This window comes from Pectinophora gossypiella, chromosome 27 (assembly GCF_024362695.1).
Source record: "Pectinophora gossypiella chromosome 27, ilPecGoss1.1, whole genome shotgun sequence".
Classification (NCBI taxonomy): Eukaryota; Metazoa; Arthropoda; class Insecta; order Lepidoptera; family Gelechiidae; genus Pectinophora; species Pectinophora gossypiella.
This window is the reverse complement of record NC_065430.1, coordinates 3,280,655-3,302,720: the sequence shown is the minus strand read 5'-3', so window position 1 is coordinate 3,302,720 and position 22,066 is coordinate 3,280,655. Positions and strand designations below refer to the sequence as shown.

Below are 22,066 nucleotides of genomic sequence, written 5' to 3'. Positions count from 1 at the left end.
GGTTGGTAATATAAGGTATGTAACACATATGGACCCGGATTGGGCACAGCGATTTAAAGGAGAGTTAAAGCATATTTCTTAGGCTTAAACATAATAAATAATAACAAGTATACATAATTTAGACGTAAAACTAAAGTACTTAAACAACTAATCATTAAAAAACTCCAGCAGAGTATAAAAACTTTTGTCTATTAAATACTGTTTTAAACTTTTTTTGAATTTATTTATTTCGGTTATGTCTTGCAAGGCTTATACTATAGCTAGGGCACGCAAATGCTACAGAAGTATAACCCTGCTAGCTGAACTAGGAGACCTGTATCTCAGGAAGCTGTATTCAGCAATAGGCTAGTTTCCAACTATTCAAATCAGTTACTTTTTACTAAACGTCAAAACACGAAATTACTATGGCGTTTCTATGAAAAAAGCACACTGTGACGTCATAGAAAGACGTGATAAAATGTCGGACTTATTATTACGTTTTTCTTGATTAAAATTTGTAAATAAGTTAAATAGAAAAAAAGAAAATGTTTTTTATTAGTTTTAGATCAGTCTTTATTTAGTAATCGGAATTTCATAATTTATCTTGCACGACCCAATTACATCTTTTATAACGTCAGTTGAAGCAAACCATTGTAAAAACAAATAAACATGCATTTTGTATGTTAATTGTGCGTGTGTGTGTGTGTGCGTGCGTGCGTGCGTGCGTGCGTGCGTGCGTGCGTGTGCGTGTGCGTGTGCGTGTGCGTGTGTTTGTGTGTTTGTGTGAATGCTTGCGTTATAATAACGACCTTATTACCTGATCATAAGTCTTGCCGCCCATTCGGCGAGGCAGTCGCTCGGCTGTATATCGCTGGCGAAGTAAATCTGTTCGCCTCGACCGCTTCGCCATTCAATGGCTTCTGTTATCTGTCAAAGTATAATACGATATTCACTATACTGTGGTACCCACTTTGGAACCCTTTCGGTAGTGTGAATATATGAAAATATTTGACATTTACTGTGACTCTTTTTTTCCTTTTTTTTATATAATATATTTTTTTTATTGTTATATACCTACTTATATATAGTTACAATTTGTAATTGTGGATCTGTGTCTTTATCACAGGTTAGGTAAGTCACTTTGTACGGTCACGAGCATTAATATGTATACAATTTGGTACCATGTCACATTAACTTTTTTGACAAATTGAACTGTAAGTCTCACTAAATGTCAAAAATGTTAGTGCGACAGAGTCTTAACGTGAGTAAATTATATTGCTCATGACTGTACCCACTTTAGAACCCTGTCGCACTATCATATTTGACATTTAATGAGACTTACAGTTTAGTTTGTCAAAAAAGTGAATGCGACATGGTTTCAAAGTGTATAAATATTATAGTACTCGTGACCGTACAGACACTGCGCTCTGCACGCTACGCTGCGCGCTACACTGCGCTCCAAAACGGGTATCACTGATGTAGGGAAAAAGTCCGCCAAACTGAAGTGGGACTGGGCCGGACACGTTTGTCGGATGCATCCGGAGCGGTGGGCACGAGTCGTTACTCACTGGATACCTCAGGGCGGGCTTAGAAGTCGAGGCAGACCGCGTAAAAGATGGTGTGACGACGTCAATGCTTATCGCAAGGATTGGCCGGAGATCGCGCAAAGTCGAGAGGAGTGGAAAAATCAAGGGGAGGCCTTTGCCCAGCAGTGGGATCGTATAGGCTAAATAAGATAAGACCGTGCAGAGTTTCCTACGTTTAACCTTCTAATATCTATACTTCAATGCAACTAAGTACTCACGCCTCACCGAGCTTTCTGTTAGATCAACATGATATGTGAGCCGTATTTTGACGTCTATAATGGTCGAGCCATCTGTGTTAGTAAACACTGCGCTTAAGATAAATTAATAACTTCAACTGCTTCAAGACTGCATTATTGAATGTGGCGCCATCTGTTGCATCTGGGCGGAACTAGCTGGCTAACTAGTTGGGTCCGCTACAAAGTCATTGGCGCAAGGCAGGTACGGTCACGAGCATTAATATGTATACACTTTGGTACCATGTCACATTAAGTTTTTTGACAAATTGAACTGTAAGTCTCACTAAATGTCAAATATGTTAGTGCGACAGAGTCCTAAAGCGGATACATTATATTGCTCATGACTGTACCGGGGTTCGAACCGGCGCGCCGAATGTCTACTCACAGCTGAAGCAGCGAAATGTCTCCTAGGCCACTGGTCCATCGCTCGCAGCCACTTCAGCTCATCCTGGCTACCCTCCTGGTGGTATGCCGACACCATCTTACTGAACCATCCGGTTGACACTGTAATAAAAAAATGGCTTGCTCTATTCACAATATCGAATGGAATATGGGATATGGAATGGTGAAGGTCGCGGGAAGCCGCTGGATGCGGGCAGCGCAGGACCGATCGCCGTGGAGATCCTTGGGGAAGGCCTATGCCCAGCAGTGGGCGTCGTACAGATGATGATGATGATTCACAATATAGCATCACGGATGCATCCCCGAAATAGCCTCCGTGGTCTAGTGGTTAGAGCGTTGGGCTCACGATCTGGAGGTCCGGGTTCGATTCCCAATGGGGACCTTGTCGAAATCACTTGTGAATCTAGCCACCTATTATTATTATTACAAACCGACACCACATCGTTACTTTAAAAAAAATGGGATATCGCTGGATGACTGACCTGTATAGTTCTCCAAATGTTCCTTGAACACCTCTCTCGAAGCCCAGAGCGGTGGCAATGCTGATTTCTCAATCCTCCTCCTCTGTTTTAATGTAAGACGATCCCAGTTGGCTAGCTGTCCAAAAGCTGTGGTCAGATCTGAAATTATGATTTTTGATAATCAAGTACGTCTTCTACATACTTTCATCTATCCCACCTACCCCACCTACCACTACCTCCCCCACCTACCCAGCCTGTATTTACCTACCCCATCTACGCTTATCTACCCCACCTACCACTACCTCCCCCACCTACCTCTACCTACCCCACCTACCACTACCTCACCCACCTACCCAGCCTATCTTTACCTACCCCACCTACCTCTATCTACCCCACTTTAGATTAAGTAATAGGTTCTTTGACTGGAAATCTGCCCCAACCGCTTCAAGGAGGGGGTGAAATATGGGAGTTTTCCAATTTTCTAGGCTATCCCGAATTTAACGCGAGCGAAGTCGCGGGAAAAAGTACTAAATAATTAACACACTAGGTTTTGCGCATTTTTCTGCTGGGAACGTTTCCGAAGTGTGAACAATTCTGAAGTGTGAACGTTTCCGAAGTGGGAACGTTTCCGAAGTGTGAACGTTTCCGAAGTGGGAACGTTTCCGAAGTGGGAAAGTTTCCGAAGTGTGAACGTTTCCGAGTGGGAACGTTTCCGAAGTGGGCACGTTTCCGAAGTGGGAACGTTTCCGAAGTGGGAACGTTCTCGAGAACGGCACAACACAACACAACTCACCATCAAGACTGAAGTTGCACTCCGCGTCACCCATGAAATCATCATCATCATCATCATTCCTGACTCCAAGCACAAACTGTTCGCGACCATCACTCCTCAAACTGATTTCTTCACTTAGCGCAGTCGCTATCAATTCACCGACAGTGTTTCTTGTGGAGTTTACCAACTTCTTAATTACTGTTCTTATGCTGTAAATGAAAAAGGCGGTCAAGTGGAGAGCCGTGGTAGCTACTTGGTAGAACGTTTGCCTCTCACTTTGAGGTTGCAGGTTCTAAACCACCGCAGGCCTAAACCAATGATTATCCAATTTGTTTTCACGTGCTCAGCGGCGAAGGAAAACATCGTGAGGAAACCCACAATCCGAGAAATGCATTTTCGGAGGTATGTGACCTAATCTATATCGGGCTGGTTTCTCCCTTCGCTGGTTGGAAGGTCAGACAGGTAATCGCTTCTGTAAACAATCGGACCTGTCAAATCTTCAGGTTAGGTAAGCGGACCCCGTGACAAACTAGATGATGATAGGGAGATGATGTCATGGGGGTCGAGGTTCACGCCCGACTGGGCACCCTCATACCTGTTGTCTTAAATTTTGGTGAGAGCCCTTAGCGCTCCCCATTTATCCAGCCGAGTAACAACATAACACAAACTCACAACCATATCCCAATTGCGGTAGTCAGAGGAACATCCATCGCAAGATGAACTAAGTACCCACACTTCACCAAGCTTTCTGTTACATCAACGTGATAGGTGAGCCGTATCGCCGTCTATAATGGTCGAGCCAACTGTGTTAATGAAAAACTGCACTTAAGATAAATTAATAACTCATTGGTGCAAATCCGGCAAAATATAATAATAATGATTACCATAACTTTGGCAGCTCAATAATAACCCTGACACCAGGGTTGATGAGGTTGGTGATCCACCTCACAACCCACACGATAGAAGATGATTACCAACCCGTCAACGCGACAAAAATCGTCAATGAAAACACGCGCCAGGTGCACTAACAGCGCTGTCAGCTGATTGGCCGGTCTATCCAAGATGGCGGCGACGCTTGCAGCCAGCACTGAGCCGTCGCACGCGGGCCGCAGCGCGTGCGCACACTCAATGCATAGCGTGTGAGACGCTTCGGGAGTGTCCTGAAAAGGGTTAACATAACATAAATAACCTATACAGGGTGTTAGTGACACCGAATACTGAGGGGTATGATTCATTTCATGATTCTGAGTTGATATCAAGTAGAAATTTCCGTCGCAAAATTTATGTTTTTCTTTTTGTGTAAAACGTGTTTGGTGCTTTGTATGAAGTGTCCAGAGTGTGTGTTTTAGAAACCTTTTTAAAATAAAAAAAATATACAGGGTGTTAGTGACATCGTAACGAAAACTTTGAGGGGTGATTCAGACCTTGACTCTTGAGTTGATATCAAGTTACGGTTTAAGAAATTTATTTCTCCAAAAGAATACAATTCACTTAACTAGAGAAATACAATATACCTTAAATTAAAATTATGTTAGTGAGTAACGGATGGACGCGTAAATTCCATTAGTGGTAAATAATTATTAAGTTTAAAATAACTCAGAAAATCACTATGAGACCAACAAAATGTGCCAAAATAAACCCAACATTCTAGTATTTTATAATAAAGTTAACAATTTCTAATGTCGGTAGTTCCCAAACTAGCCGGTTACCATAAATTATCTACTGGCTGGGCTGCACAAGTTAACATTAATAACTTTATTATACCTACATTAATAACTTTATTTTTTTTTGTTCTAACCTTAAGTATTTATGTATACCTACATCTTTGCGATAATATTTGTTTATGTACACTATTTCTATTAAAGTAATTTGGTATTATATTATTTATTTATTTATTTATTGCAACACACAACAGGACATTGACAATACATGATAAAATATACAGTTACAAACAAAAATAGTCAGTCAACATCCCAAACAGGGTGCATTGACAGCATGCAAAATCATATAGCAACTTTCTCGTTACGATGTCACTAACACCCTGTATAGTATCTTACTTACCTTAGCGAACTTCAAGAAAGTAGCTAATATATTTTCTATTGGTATTTCTACATCAATATCTGGTGAATCGGGTTTTTTCAGGTTTGAACCTGGAAAACAATCAAAAAAAATATACTCTTCTTCTATCGTGTGGGTTCCGAGGTTGATTACCAACCCCATCAACCCTGGTGTCAGGGTTACTATTGAGCCGCCGAAAACCCCTGACATGGCTCATGTAACGACTACTAACTTACATCAGTAAGTAGTAACCGGGACCAACGGCTTAACGTGCCTTCGGAAGCACGGATCATCTTTCTTTCGGACCATCAGGTGATCAGCCTGTAATGTCCTATAACCAAACAAGGGATCACAAAGTGATTTTCGTGAGGTGTCCCCACCGGGATTTGAACCCGGGAGTTCCGGATCGTGAGCCCAACGCTCAAACCACTGGACCACAGAGGGCGTTAATTTTTCAGTGACCGGCGCTACTTTCAGACTGGCTCTTATACTATATTTTAAATAAATAAATATAAATGTACTATAACAGTAATATGTGTCAGATATTGTCAGAATCGACAAGAAACTAAACGTCAGTTCCAACAGAATCCTGAATGCGATTGCCGATAAATTCGATTCGCCCTTAATGTGCCTGATTGTGATGGCGGGCGGATTTAAATCCGAATATCGTCCACCTTAATTTGTAAACTAACTTAGTATGTAAGTTTTTGTCACTAACCCTATGGATCTTATGTTGTTCGAATAAATAATTTTTGATTTGATTTGATACTGGCAGTCAAGCGTCAATCATGTATCGGTCACCCCAATTAGTTGGGATAAACAACAAATAATCGGTCCTAACAAATAATCAGTCCTAACAAATAATCGGTCCCAACAAATAATCGGTCCTAACAAATAATCGGTCCTACCAAATAATCGGTCCCAACAAATAATCGGTCCTAACAAATAATCAGTTCCGACAAATAATCGGACCGACTGACATTCAGACTCTGACTGTCAGGGATTGGGTGGGAATTATTAAATGTCAGTAGCGCGTCTATTACACACTTCTTCGTGAATCGTCGCAGGCGCCGGTTGTGCACTGACTTTTCAGTTAATCAACATGGCCGACATCGAGGACACCGATTCGGATCCTAATCCGGTTGAATGCGTCTCATATACATACCCTGTTTTGCCTGTATTCTTCTTTTGGTCAAGTTGAAATTTCCTCTGAATGTTCCCTGGTAGGATCCGCTCATTGTCAGGAGCTTTGAAGGTCCAACATTGGTTTGGCTGTGAAGTAAATCATGGTATAAGAAAAGCAGGTATGCTCAAAAGTGACAGCTAACATTTCAAGGTTAGCCCAGCTGAAGTCATCCCACCCTGCGTTGCCATATCGTAAAAAACAAATTACCCACGACCAATGTTTTTTTTATTTACATAAACATAACATAAACAGCCTATATACGTCCCACTACTGGGCACAGGCCTCCCCTCAATCAACCACGCTGCTCCAATGCGGGTTGGTAGTAAAATATTTACTTACAGTTTTAAAGATTTTTATAAAATAACAAGTAATAGTAATTAAATACATTAGTCAGTAATTCACTTAATTTTCAATAATAAAATTTACGTCCTTGCAATGTTGGAGACACCAATTTAAGGGTAACCACTGGACCATGAAGGCTGTGGAATCATCCCCCTCAGTATTCGTTACGGTGTCACTTACACCATGTCATATCCTATAGCTCTAAGGTTATAAATTAGGAGTGCCATAAGAGGTTGGGAGCCTGGTGATCTGTCACACAGGGTCACACCTAGTATCGACACCAGTCTCTGACAAAGGCACTATAGTGTGTATCATTACCCTAGTTAAGTTAACATAATTTGTGTTACCTTTGTGAAGACAAAATAAATATTTATTTTATTATTTAAGTATGTACGTACCTTATCTCCAAAGGCTCCTCTCGGAGCTTCATCGTCCTGAACCGCTCGTGACTCCGGAGTCCGCTGAACAGCATCTCCATCATCAACGACACACAGACAGACAGATCTGGTGGCTCGCTGCACATGCAGGGTAGGTAGACTGACAGGAGGAAGCATTCTGTGAACCTGAAAAGCGGAGGGGGTTCAGAAGACCACATCAAAGCAATTGGGTCGTGTACCAGGTTCAAAGTGAATAGGCTAGTTTCCAACTAGTCAAATCAGTTACTTTTTATTATTAAACGTTATTTATTTTTGACGTGATTTATCGTAGATATTTGCCGCAAATGGCAATAAGTACTTAGCCGGACAAATGTAGAGCGCTGAGGGCTCTCACCCGGTACAAATTTTTAGACAACATGCCTGAGGGTGCCCAGTTGGGCGCGAACCTCGGCTCAGGGCGTCGTCCGAGAGGGAGAATATTTGAAAGAATTAATCGACCCTGGTAGTTCGATAACGATAAGCGATAGGAAATCATCGATCACGCCGGCGGGGTCGGTATCGGGGTTCTATGTACTAAACGTTAAAACACGAAATTACTTTGGAATCTGTATGAAAGCCCCCTGACCACAACTCGGACACTTCATACAAAACACCCCGTTTTACACAGACACCACACATTGACGTTATCGTACACGCGCATCTGTGTGTGTGATATCTAACGCCCATACGATTGGAGACTAAAGTAAGACCGAGTGGTGAGGTAAACCTAGCTCAGCCGCTGGTGGGGAGCGGAGAGTTGCCGTTCCATACGTAGTATTATTCCTTATGGCTGCAGTAGTTTTAGGCGGATGAGACGTTCGTTATGTAAAAATTGACGAGTCAAAGTGTAACTATGTTACTACTGGATAAAGATATTTTTGTTTTTTTTTTTTGGTTTGGTTTTCCCCGAAGGGTAAGGCAAAGGGAACTATGCCCATACAGCCATGTCTTACGTATTTTTTTTCTTGATGATTAATGAAACGGTGAAAGGTGATGAATGATGATGATGATGAAACCTAAGCCCCCACCCTCGGAGTAGACTCCTACTCCGAACCCCAAACGAATTAACTCAAAAGTCCGCATAAACTTTTGAGCTATGAAGCGGCTTCCTAGCACGAAGCGAAAATAGGCAGATACACTTTGTTTATTGAATACTCCAATATAATAACACTCGCGAATGTCTTCCGACTAACTTAATGCGATCATTAACCACAAAACACCACTTCGTATTAATTATTTAGATTACTCAATGAAGAAAGCAACTGTCCCGTTCCCGTTTCCCGCTAAAAAGCCAGATATTTTTGAATTTGAATCTTACCTGATACCCATATCATTATCAAGGCAGGCCGACAATCCATCGCGCAGCATACCACAGACAAGCTCATCCCCCATCGCAGAAGCCAAATTCCTCAATATGGTGCACGCATAAATATCATTCGATAGTATACTCTCTGTTATCCTTGAAGTGCTTGTCTTTGGTTTCTTGGCTGGTGGACATTCTGTACTGGGGTTGAATAAATCTGGAATATGTTCCATGTTTAGGAAGACTGAGTAGATTAATGAATAACCCGGGCGAACTAAAAGGTATCTCGCTGGTTTGCAAACCGTTTGACGTGGGCTGTCAACTTAATTCTGTCGGGTTATTAGCCAATGTAAAATGTTTATAGTTTTTTAATTGTGCTTAAAATCGACGTGTGTTCCATAATTTTTATGCCTGTCGATTACCCGTCATTTTCCTTTTCGGGGGATAAGATAATTACATAACATAAAATAGCATAAAATAAAATTGGATGGTGTGTATGGTCACAAGCATTAATATGTATACACTTTGAAACCATGACATATTAATTTTTTTGACAAATGAAACCGTACGTCTCATTAAATGTCAAAAATGATAGTGCGTGGTTCTAAAGTGGGTACATGATATTGCTCATGACTGTACGTGCGCGTCTGTGGCTAGACAAAATTAAAAACTTGTTAAAATTGTTCATGGTGGCCTATCGAACTTTGCCTGTGCCTAATATGGCCTACTCTTTATGTGGCCTGTGCCTAATGTAGCCTATTTCTTGTTACTTGTCTGTCGAATATGGCCTGTACCTAATGTGTCCTATGTCTTATGTGACCTGTGACCTATTTCTTATGTGATCTGTCTGTCTAATGTGGCCTATTTCTTATGTGACCGGTCTACCTAATGTGGCCTGTGCCTAAAATGGCCTACTTCTTAAGTGACCTGTCTGCCTAATGTGGCCTGTGCCTAATGTGTTCTATGTCTTACATGACCTGTCTGCCTAATGTCGCCTATGTCTTATGTGACTTGGCCTGTGTCTAATGCGGCCTGTGCCTAAAATGGCCTACTACTTAAGTGACCTGTCTGCCTAATGTGGCCTGTGCCTAATGTGTTCTGTCTTACATGACCTGTCTGCCTAATGTGGCCTGTGCCTAATGTGGCCTATTTCTTATGTGACCTGTCTGCCTAATGTGGCCTGTGCCTAATGTGTCCTGCGCCTAATGTGTCCTGCGCCTAATGTGGCCTACCTGCCTAATGTGGCCTGTACCTAATGTGGCCTGTGCCTAATATGGCCTGTGCCTAATGTGGTCTGTGCCTAATGTGGCCTGTGCATAATATGGCCTGTGCCTAATGTGCCCTGTGCCTAATGTGGCCTGTGCCCAATGTGGCCTAGGTCTTACATGACCTGTCTGCCTAATGTGGCCTGTGCCTAATGTGGCCTGTGCCCAATGTGGCCTAGGTCTTACATGACCTGTCTGCCTAATGTGGCCTGTGCCTAATGTGGCCTATTTTTTATGTGGCCTGTCGAACTTTGCCTTTGCCTAATGTGGCCTACTCTTTATGTGGCCTGTGCCTAATGTGTCCTATGTCTTATGTGACCTGTGACCTATTTCTTATGTGATCTGTCTGTCTAATGTGGCCTATTTCTTATGTGACCGGTCTACCTAATGTGGCCTGTGCCTAAAATGGCCTACTTCTTAAGTGGCCTGTCTGCCTAATGTGGCCTGTGCCTAATGTGTTCTATGTCTTACATGACCTGTCTGCCTAATGTGGCCTATTTCTTATGTGACCGGTCTACCTAATGTGGCCTGTGCCTAAAATGGCCTACTTCTTAAGTGACCTGTCTGCCTAATGTAGCCTGTGCCTAATGTGTTCTATGTCTTACATGACCTGTCTGCCTAATGTGGCCTGTGCCTAATATGGCCTGTCTGCCTAATGTGGCCTGTGCCTAATGTGGCCTGTGCCTAATATGGCCTGTCTGCCTAATGTGGTCTGTGCCTAATGTGGCCTGTGCCTAATGTGTCCCGTGCCTAATGTGGCCTGTGCCCAATGTGGCCTAGGTCTTACATGACCTGTCTGCCTAATGTGGCCTGCCTTTGCCTAATGTGGCCTACTCTTTATGTGGCCTGTGCCTAATGTAGCCTATTTCTTGTTACTTGTCTGTCGAATATGGCCTGTGCCTAATGTGTCCTATGTCTTATGTGACCTGTGACCTATTTCTTATGTGATCTGTCTGTCTAATGTGTTCTGTCTTACATGACCTGTCTACCTAATGTGGCCTGTGCCTAAAATGGCCTACTTCTTAAGTGACCTGTCTGCCTAATGTGGCCTGTGCCTAATGTGTCCCGTGCCTAATGTGGCCTGTGCCCAATGTGGCCTAGGTCTTACATGACCTGTCTGCCTAATGTGTCCTGTGCCTAATGTGGTCTGTGCCTAATGTGGCCTGTGCCTAATATGGCCTGTCTGCCTAATGTGGTCTGTGCCTAATGTGTCCTGTGCCTAATGTGTCCTGTGCCTAATGTGTCCTGTGCCTAATGTTCAATTCAATTTCAAAATATCTTTATTGGCATAATTAATATACATAGTACAATACCAGTGTAAATAAAATTAAGGTCCTAGTAGTACTATACAAAGAAAGTTAACATCATTTTTTGAGTACGTACACTCTTCAAAAACTTTTAGCCGGTATCTTATTTATTAGTGGAAATGGAAGGATTTAGCCTGTATTCTAGTCAAATTAATATCAGGATTTGCGACATTATGTAGGTAAGAACAGATGAACCATTACATTTGTAAACTAGTAATTACAATGAGTTACGAAAACCGGGCGACAGTCGGACAATGATATACAAATACCGTGTAATAGAATTCGCCAGGAAACAGCAAAAAACATATCAAAATACCTTCAATCACACGAGCTCACGGGAACCGCAGCGACGTGCGCCCACGCGAGTCCAACTCGATACCTAGTAAGGTGTTCTGTCTTACATGACCTTCCTGCCTAATGTGGTCTGTGCCTAATGTGGTCTGTGCCTAATATGGCCTGTGCCTAATGTGGCCTATTTCTTATTGGACCTGTCTGCCTAATGTGGCCTGTGCCTAATGTGGCCTGCCTGCCTAATGTGGCCTGTGCCTAATATGGCCTGCCTGCCTAATGTGGTCTGTGCCTAATATGGCCTGTGCCTAATGTGGCCTATTTCTTATTGGACCTGTCTGCCTAATGTGGCCTGTGCCTAATGTGGCCTGCCTGCCTAATGTGGCCTGTGCCTAATATGGCCTGCCTGCCTAATGTGGTCTGTGCCTAATATGGCCTGTGCCTAATGTGGCCTATTTCTTATTGGATCTGTCTGCCTAATGTGGCCTGTCTGCCTAATGTGGCCTGTGCCTAATATGGCCTGTCTGCCTAATGTGGTCTGTGCCTAATGTGGCCTGTGCCTAATATGGCCTGTGCCTAATGTGGCCTGTGCCTAATGTGGCCTGTACCTAGCGTGGCCTGTGCCTAATGTGGCCTGTGCCTAATGTGGCCTATTTCTTATTGGATTTGTATGCCTAATGTGCCCTCTGCCTAATATGGCCTGTCTGCCTAATGTGGCCTGTGCCTAATATGGCCTGTGCCTAATACGGGCTGTGCCCAATGTGGCCTATTTCTTAATGGACCTGTCTGCCTAATATGGCCTGTGCCTAATGTGTCCTATGCCTGTGGCCTGTGCCTATTGTAGCCAATGTCTTACGTGACCTGTCTAACTTTTCCCGTGCCTAATGTGGCCCGTGCCTAATGTGGCCTAGGTCTTACATGACCTGTCTACCTTATGTGGCCTGTGCCTAAAATGGTCTACTTCTTAAGTGACCTGTCTGCCTAATGTGGCCTGTGCCTAATGTGGCCTGTACCTAGCGTGGCCTGTGCCTAATGTGGCCTGTGCCTAATGTGGCCTATTTCTTATTGGATTTGTCTGCCTAATGTGCCCTCTGCCTAATGTGGCCTGCCTGCCTAATGTGGCCTGTGCCTAATATGGCCTGTCTGCCTAATGTGGTCTGTGCCTAATGTGGTCTGTGCCTAATGTGGTCTGTGCCTAATATGGCCTGTGCCTAATGTGGCCTGTGCCTAATGTGGCCTGTGCCTAATACGGGCTGTGCCTAATATGGCCTGTGCCTAATGTGGCCTATTTCTTATTGGACCTGTCTGCCTAATGTGGCCTCTGCCTAATGTGGCCTGTGCCTAATATGGTCTGTCTGCCTAATGTGGCCTGTGCCTAATGTGGCCTATTTTTTATGTGGCCTGTCGAACTTTGCCTTTGCCTAATGTGGCCTACTCTTTATGTGGCCTGTGCCTAATGTAGCCTATTTCTTGTTACTTGTCTGTCGAATATGGCCTGTGCCTAATGTGTCCTATGTCTTATGTGACCTGTGACCTATTTCTTATGTGACCTATCTACCTAATGTGGCCTGTGCCTAAAATGGCCTACTTCTTAAGTGACCTGTCTGCCTAATGTGGCCTGTGCCTAATGTGTTCTGTCGTACATGAGCTGTCTGCCTAATGTGGCCTGTGCCTAATGTGGCCTATTTCTTATGTGACCTGTCTGCCTAATGTGGCCTGTGCCTTATGTGTCCCGTGCCTAATGTGGCCTGTGCCTATTGTAGCCAATGTCTTATGTAACCTGTCTAACTTTGCCTGTGCCTAATGTGGCCTAGGTCTTACATGACCTCTCTGTCTAATGTGGCATGTACCTAATGTGGCCTATTTCTTATGTGACCTGTCTGCCTAATGTGGCCTGTGACTAATTCATTTACGGAGAATGGCTCGAAGGACCAATGTTGGAGGCGATGGTCGCTCCGGTAAATGAAACCTCTTCGATATGTTAAGTGGACTGTATTGTAATAAAAAAACTAGGAAGTATTTACATAAGTAGCGAGATACAAGAAAACGTGCCTCGTCGGCAAAGTTCGTAGCGTATAGTCCTGTAATATTGCCAAAGGAAAAAATATTACAGTAAAATTTATAATATAGACTTTGATGTTGGCACGCATTTAATTGTCAAAAATATATACCAAGTCTTTCTATTTATAACTAGCTTTTGCCCGCGACTTCGTCCGCGTGGCCATCATCTTACGCGGTTTAGATTTTTTCATACAAATGTTTTTTCCCGCTAACTCTCGTTCCCGTGGGAATTTTGCAATATCCTGTTGCAACTAAACTTTAAGTTTACTAAGGTACCTGCATGCCAAATTTCAAGCGTCTAACTTAAGCGGTTTAGATTTTTCATACAAAAGGATTTTCCTGCTAATTCCCGTTCCCGTGGGAATTTCGGGAATTCCTTTCTTAGTGCACCTCTACTGTAACTAAGCTACGTCCCTTCCAAATTTCAAGTACCTACGTTTAGCCGTTAGGCTGTACGTTGATATGTCAGTCAGTCGGTTTCTCCTTTTATATATTTAGATGCTGTCTGAAAAAGTTTCATATATATTGCTGTATGTGTACCTAAATAAATAAATAAAAATCTCACCATGGTAAGCAGCTATCATAACATCACAGGCCGCTCTCCTCACCTTGGCTACGGAATGACCACAATAGCCAGCTGTCTGCGACACCAACCGCCTCTTCACATCATTGCCCATCTTCGCTTTATCACCCTTTGAAAAAAAAACAAATATCTATGGAGAATTGAATTTGATTACTCCACCGACAAGAGCGCAGCTCTTAAATAAAGAGAAAGAAAAAAAAACAACTTTGTGGGTGTATAAAGCCGTGATAGCTGGTTGGTAGAACGCAGCACAGAACCCAGCTTTTTCTTTGACGTGACTTATTGTAGATTTGCCGCAGATGGCATTAACTACTTGGCCAGACAAATGGGGAGTAATAACGGGTGGAAGTTGTAATTGTACCTTGATGTAATAAAGAACAAAGACAAATATTTGTATTGGTAAACGATGCATAAGACTGTGATTCCGTGAAATTAGAAGTTTAAACGAAGAAAAAACTTAACAACGCCATCTATCGTGTTTTTGGGGAACGCCGATTGGAAAGTCGCTCCTTACCTTCAACCCTGCTTTCAAAACACCGAATGCTCCAACATTATCTTGCTCAAGAAGTTCGCAAAAGTCAATAATTTCGTACATTTCAGCAATGTAAGAACTCGACGAGTTGCTGATAAATGATGACAGGATTTGCAGACATTTCGATTTCTCTGGCCCGACTATCTTCTGGGTAAGGTCTGTCGTCATCCTGGGAGAGGAAGTGAGGATTAGTGACTTGATGATGATAACTTAGAGAGTAGACAGAGCATCAAGTGTTGAGGCTTCAGCCTTTATGATTTTAGCAATGCAAATGCCCAAACCAAAACCATAAATAAAATATATAAAGAATTTCTTCTTTCGTTATTAACTTACTTTCCGACTATATTTAATTTAACCTGGTGGTTGATGAGGTTGGTAACCCACCTCACAGCTTTCAAACTTAGAGAGCGGTCGCCACCTTCGCGGACATAGTCATGTCCGCGAAGGAAGCGGCGGAGAGGGAGCGGGAAGACTCTGTCGACTCGCTCCCGATTCGCCGCAGGCGACCGGGAAGGCGGCGACGGGCGTACTTGGTCGCAATCGACCAAGCGCCGCCTTGACGGGGACCTGTGGACGGTGGTCGGGGGACCGCCGTTTACAACATAGGTCCCGTGCTGTAGGGCTCCCCAAGTGTTCCGGCAGCCCAGGAGGAACACCGTTGGGTTTTAGTGGGTATACCGGGTGGCTACACCCGGGGAGTCCCACATAACCACGTCGTCGTCGTCCCCCCTCCCCCCCCCGGGCGGCGAGGTATGCGCAACGCATTTCCCAACGTTAAAAAAAAAAGCTTTCAAACTTACCTAAAATTGTGTTCATCACAGCACTCTGCACATCCGATTTGGGCGTAGTACAACATTTTTATGTAATCTCCCGCATTTGTCTTCCTTGTTTGGTCTAGAACCTTCCTGAATCTGAAATAATTGACACTAATATAATAAATACTGAAGTAACTCTATCTGAACTGATTCAGGTGAAATTTGATGTGGAGATGTCAGATACCACGCCCTAAAGGGGATGGGAAATACCCCGTACGCCATCGGGAAATATACAGGGTGTTAGTGACATCGTAACGAATACTCACGAGGATGATTCAGACCATGATTCTTAGTTAATATCAAGTGGAATTTTCCGTCGCAAAAGTCTAATATCAACTCAGAATCATGGTCAGAATCATCCCCCTCAGTATTCGTTAAGGTGTCAATAACACCCATACCTACTTGTATGGCTACCGTAACTACTTGTGCGGAGTGTAATTGACATCGTAACGAATACTGAGAGGGATGATTTAGCTCAATATTCTGAGTTAATATCAAGTGGAATTTTCGATCGCAAAAGTATGGAATTCAATCAATCTATCAATCAAATCATTTATTGCACAAATATGGTATTTAAGGTGGTAACAATAAATAATATTTAAGAACAACATATTTGGCCATAACACAGGCATGCAAATTTGTTAGTGTACTAACAACTCAAAGAATAAAATTAAAATAGTCAAAATACAATGAAAACAAACAAAAAAAAATACTCTAATAGTTAGGTACATGTCAAAGATGATGGTTATATTAAGTTTAAGAATTGAAATTATAAAAAAAAAATCATGAATTTTGCGACGGAAAATTAAATTTGATTTTAACTATGAATCATGGTCTGAATCATCCCCCTCAGAATTCGTTACGATGTCACTAACACCCTCTATATTGACTTGCGACCGTCAGTATATTTATTCCTTTGAACTTCTCCCTCCTCCCTTCTCCCGACGACGCAGATTATAAATAGCGCGAACCACTCTTAAAGTAGGCGCGGCAGACCGAGGCGGAGATGGCGCAACGACTTGGATGCTTTCCTGGAAGGCTGGCCGGAGGAAGCACTGGAGGGAGAGTCCTGGAAGAAATGGAGGGAGGCCTTTGCCCAGCAGTGGGACACTTTAGGCTAGATAAGATAAGAAGACTCTTGAAGTATTATTCATTGATTGATTGAAGGGTCCTCATCATCATCAGCCCACTAACGTCCCCACTGCTGGGGCACGGGCCTTCCCTACGGATGGATAGGGAAGATCGGGCCTTAAACCACCACGCGGGCCCAGTGCGGATTGGTGGTTATTAACGACTGCTAATGCAGCCGGGACCAACGGCTTAACGTGCCTTCCGAAGCACGGAGGAGCTCGAGATGAAAACTTTTTTTTGTGGTCACCCATCCTATGACCGGCCTTTGGGAAAGTTGCTTAACTTCAACAATCGCAGACCGAGCGCGTTAACCACTGCGCCACCGAGCTCCTGAAGGGTCCTACCTAGTTATAAATGTGTGTCTTCCCGTGTGGGCTGCGGCGGCGAGCCCGAAGAGTTCCGCCATCTTGTACAACTGCCCGTGATACTCCCCCCTCTCTATCTTGTCCGTCAGGGTTGACAGCAACCCGTCCACGTCTATCTTTAACTTGGCTATCCTTTGGAGGATCTGGACCGTTTTCGTCGCTTCCGAGTCTGTTGACAACATCAACCTCGTATCAAATAGACAACCTTTATTTTTTTGACGTGACTTATTGTAGATTTGCCGCAGATGGCATTAACTACTTGGCCGGACAAATGAGACCTAGTTTGGTTAGGAGCCTGTAATGACAGACTGATCGCCTGATTGTCCGAAAGTAAGACGATCCGTGCTTCGGAAGCCACGTTAATACATTGGTCCCGGTTACTACTTACTTATGTAAGTACGTAGTCGTTACATGAGCCATGTCAGGGGCCTTTGGCGGCTCAGTAATAACCTTGACACCAGTGGTGATGAGGTGGGTCATCCACCTCACTTATTTTTTGACGTGACTTATTGTAGATTTGCCGCAGACGGCATTAACTACTTGGCCGGACAAATGGGGAGCGCTGAAGGCTCTCATCCGGTACAACGTTTAAGACAACAGGCCTGAGGGTGCCCAGTTGGGCGCGAACCTCGGCTCAGGGAATGCTACTATGACAAGAGCGTGGCTCTTAACTTAGTGACGATGAAGACTTTTATGTATTATATTACGAAATCATCACCAGCCCATTAATGTCCCCACTGCTGGGGCACGGGCCTTCCCTATAGATGGATAGAGAGATCGGGCCTTAAACCACCACGCGGGCCCAGTGCGGATTGGTGGTTATTAACGACTGCTAATGCAGCCGGGTCGAACGGCTTAACGTGCCTTCCGAAGCACGGACGAGCTCGAGATGGAACCTTTTTTTTTCTGTGTTCACCCATCCTATGACCGGCCTTTGCGAAAGTTGCTTAACTTCAACAATCGCAGACCGAGCGCGTTTACCGCTGCGCCACCGAGCTGCTCACACGAAATACACGCCATTAATCCCTAGCAGGGTAACTTTGCTTACCTGCCAAGTACCCTTCGAAAGTATCCAACGACACTCGAACAACAGTGGAGTAAACTTCCAGAAACTTCGACAGAATGTCTAACAACGTTCTGTATAGTGTGTTGTACTGTCTGTAGTGCAGACACGTTGTTATTAACAGCTCCACCGTCTTGTCCAGCGGTGGAGAATCAGTGGGGTTGTCGTCGCCCCAGTGGGTCAGGGTTTCCAGCTGGGAAAAAGAAATTTTGATTGTAACATTATGTAGCACCGAAAGTCATACACGCGCACACACACACACAGGCACTCTGACGCACGCATGCTCGCTCGCACGCACGCATGCATGCATGCACGCACGCACGCACGCACGCACGCGGAAACACGTAGCTCAGAAGCCGTAGCTCTACAAAGAACAATACTACATATAGAACGGTGACTCACACACACACACACACACAATGCCGTCATGGCCTTCCGAAGCACGGATGATCTTCCTTTCGGTGATTCAGCCTGCAGTGTCCCTGAGAATGTCGCCATCGTGACTCGAACCTTCACCTCTAGATAGTAAGCACCACGCGTAAAACACAAGACCATGGAGGCTGAGGTAAAATGCTATACTTACAATATCAACATGTAGTCCGTTCAGAATGGTCCGTCCGTCCTTCTGTATCGCAGTAGAGGTGACAACGGCGAGCAACGCCGAGCGGAGCGAGCTAGCGTGCGGCTTCAGCTCTTCCTTACAATTGCATATTATCTGGATAACAAATATAAATATGAAGCAATTTTATGAATTACGGTCACGAGCATTAATATGTACCATGTCATGTGTGTGTAGGTACCATGTCACATTAACTTTTTTGACAAATCGAACTGTAAGTCTTACTAAATGTCAAATATGTTAGTGCGACAGAGTCCTAAAGTGGGTTACATTATATTGCTCATGACTGTAAATCCATCGCAAGATGAACTAAGTACCCACACCTCACCGAGCTTTCTGTCTTCTATCTTGTGGGTTGCGAGGTCTATCCATCCATAGGGAAGACCCGTGCCCCAGCAGTGGGGACGTTAATGGGCAGATGATGACGACCGTACCTCTGAGCTTATATTATGAACTAGCTTTTGCCCGCGACTTCGTCCGCGTGGCGTGTATCTATCTTACGCGGTTTAGATTTTTCATACAAATGTTTTATCCCGCTAACTCCCGTTTCCATGGGAATTTTGCAATATCCTGTTGCAACTAAGCTTTAAGTTTACTAAGGTTACCTGCATGCCAAATTTCAAGCGTCTAACTTAAGCGGTTTAGATTTTTCATACAAAAGGATTTTCCCGCTAATTCCCGATCCCGTGGGAATTTCGGGAATTCCTTTCTTAGTGCACCTCTACGAAGCCTAAGCTACGTCCCTTCCAAATTTCAAGTGCCTACGTTTAGCCGTTTAGGCTGTGCGTTGATATGTCAGTCAGTCAGTTTCTCCTTTTATATATTTAGATTGACTCACTAACCTGAGCTGACAGCCACTTGGTATTTTTCTTGCCAGCCAAAAGAGCGTCACACAACGCATCCCTCCATTTTGTGTCCTGCATCGCGCTGACGTGGCACAGCAGGGCGGTCAGAGTGCCGGCGCACGAGTGGTCGTTTAACAAGTTCTCATTCAGTTCTAAGTCTTGAGTTGTTGTTTCCTATTTTGGAAGAATAGTATAGAGTATTTATTACATTAACTTTAGTTTTACTTTTAGGTATTTATTTATTTATTTTTATTGCACCATCCCGCTTCCAAGTTGTTTGTAAATGTTTGTTTCCTTTTGGTGGTTGCCTGGAAGAAATTGCTCTAGAGCAATAAGGCCGCCCAAATTGTACTGTATTCATGTGTTGTGTCTGATTGCTGAAATTTTAGTTTTGTACAATAAAGTAGATTTGATTTGAAGAATAGAATTGATATAATTGAATTTGATTGCAATTGAAAAAGAGCCGCGGTAGTCCAGCTGGAAATTTCAAATTCAAATTCAAAAATATTTATTTCAAAATTGGCTTAAAAAGTTAGCGCTTTTTGAACGTCAAACATAATTAAATTACATATTACGTAACTAGCTGTAAAACTACTACCACATCGGAATCTGTATCGCTGAGGGGAAGACGTGGCCAGAAAACCTCCCAGCATAGGGCCCTAGTCCTACTGTTTAATGTTTTCCTTTCCTTTTTTTAAAAAAGAAGTGAAACAACGCTTGTCTGTCACTGGGAGGTCGCAGGTTCGAAACCAGCACGGGCCAAAACCAATTTTCGAATTCATGTTTGGATCATAAATGATTATCACGTGCTCAGCGGTGAAAGAAAACATCGTGAGGAAACTCACATTCCCGAGAAATTGCGTTTGGGCTGGTTTTCCCTTCGCGGGTTGGAAGGTCAGACGATTACTCTAGCTGTATCGTATTCATAATTTCATTTTATATTTTTCCGCGAAATTGAATGTCGAGATTCGTTTCTAAACGTGTAGCGCCATCTAGCGCACTATGAGTCTTACTAAAGACAACCGGGAGCCACCCCCCGCGCCCCTGGCAGTGAAGAAAAACTATGGACGCGACACCAAACACTTCAGGACCCTGATACCGACCCTGCCGGCGTGGTCGACGACTTCCCTCAATCAGCGATTATCGCTATCGCGAATAATTCTTTCAAATATTTTTCCTCTCAGACGACGCCCTGACCGAGGTTCGCGCCCACCTGGGCACCCTCAGGCCTGTTGTCTTAAACGTTGTACCGGGTGAGAGCCTTCAGCGCTCCCCATTTGTCCGGCAAAGTAGTTAAGGCCATCTGCGGCAAACCTACAATTAGTCACGTGACAAAAAAGAATATAATTGCGTAAGAATATCAAAAGCATAACTTGTGGCCCTGCCGACTCCATTAAGAACTAAAAGGCATGATCTTATTTAAATTCAAGTAACCCACCTGCGGCTTGGTTTCTTCATGCACCAGGTACGTATAGGGGTGGTCAGAGAGCGTGCGCAGGAACATCTTAGTACGGCTGGTGTGCGTGCGAGTCAGTGACAATCCAGTGACGGATGACTCTATATCTATGGACACGGGGGATAGTTTCTTCCGTTGGTTCTGTGGAGAAAAAAATTATAATTAAAGAACTCCAACTTTCAATCAATCAATCAATAATACTTTATTGCACAACGACATATACAAAGGACATAAACATACGAATAAAAACAAGCACAATAGGCGGCGTTATTGCTAAACAGCAATTTCTGCCAGGCAACCTTTGGGTGAAAGAAGTTTATGCATTGGAGCACGGGCTGGAGCAATAAACATATACTGATACCAACATACTAGAAAAAATACCCTACATAAAAATATACCTGTACCCAAAGGTACCCGTCATTTTCTTATCCACCGAAAAGGAAAGGGACGGATAATTGTCAACAAGTTAATTTTAAAGTGATAAAATAACCCCGGCGAATAAAATAGGCATCTCGCTGGTATGCAATCCGTTTGACGTGCTGTCTACTCAATTCTGTCGGGTTATTGGCTGATGTAAAATTGACGTGTATTCCATATGCCTGTCGATCTTCTTCTTCTTTGCGAGTCGATGGCGATCGAAACTAAATTTTTGCTGACCAATAATTGGCCACGCTTACGGCATTGTCAGTGGCTTCGTAAAGGTCTTTAATAGTGCAGGTGTTAGGGCACTTAGGACAGCACAAAAGGTGAGCCATAGTTTGTTGTGATACTCCACACTCGCAATCATCGCAACCATCAACCAGTGGGGATACCCACCTGCAGAGATTATCCTTGCAGCGGCCAACCTGTGTCCGGAGCCTATTTAAAGACTTCCATGTGGGCCACGCTAGATTACTTCCAGGCGGGAGACCCTCCGATGGCGCGATAAAAGGGGTGGGAGAACACTTCCGCCGCCAAAGATTTAAGCGGGCTTGGCTAGGTTCGGAATCCAATGG

General features: G+C 43.7%; 1 protein-coding gene across 1 annotated transcript in view; it reads right to left on the bottom strand.

Moving 5' to 3' along the window:
* Positions 1 to 22,066, bottom strand: part of LOC126378800 (uncharacterized) — a 91,208-nt gene that overhangs the window by 19,477 nt on the left and 49,665 nt on the right. Inside the window, exons 27-43 of the mRNA XM_050027198.1 lie at positions 21,054 to 21,212; positions 19,613 to 19,789; positions 18,735 to 18,866; positions 18,137 to 18,344; positions 17,068 to 17,257; positions 15,578 to 15,688; positions 14,760 to 14,946; positions 14,228 to 14,354; positions 8,757 to 8,958; positions 7,421 to 7,585; positions 6,660 to 6,766; positions 5,498 to 5,586; positions 4,415 to 4,596; positions 3,458 to 3,645; positions 2,686 to 2,823; positions 2,187 to 2,305; positions 797 to 906 (exon numbers count right to left, since the gene is read on the bottom strand). Of these exons, the coding sequence (XP_049883155.1) occupies positions 797 to 906; positions 2,187 to 2,305; positions 2,686 to 2,823; positions 3,458 to 3,645; positions 4,415 to 4,596; positions 5,498 to 5,586; positions 6,660 to 6,766; positions 7,421 to 7,585; positions 8,757 to 8,958; positions 14,228 to 14,354; positions 14,760 to 14,946; positions 15,578 to 15,688; positions 17,068 to 17,257; positions 18,137 to 18,344; positions 18,735 to 18,866; positions 19,613 to 19,789; positions 21,054 to 21,212 (2,591 nt within the window). The remainder of the gene's footprint in view (positions 1 to 796; positions 907 to 2,186; positions 2,306 to 2,685; positions 2,824 to 3,457; positions 3,646 to 4,414; positions 4,597 to 5,497; positions 5,587 to 6,659; positions 6,767 to 7,420; positions 7,586 to 8,756; positions 8,959 to 14,227; positions 14,355 to 14,759; positions 14,947 to 15,577; positions 15,689 to 17,067; positions 17,258 to 18,136; positions 18,345 to 18,734; positions 18,867 to 19,612; positions 19,790 to 21,053; positions 21,213 to 22,066) is intronic.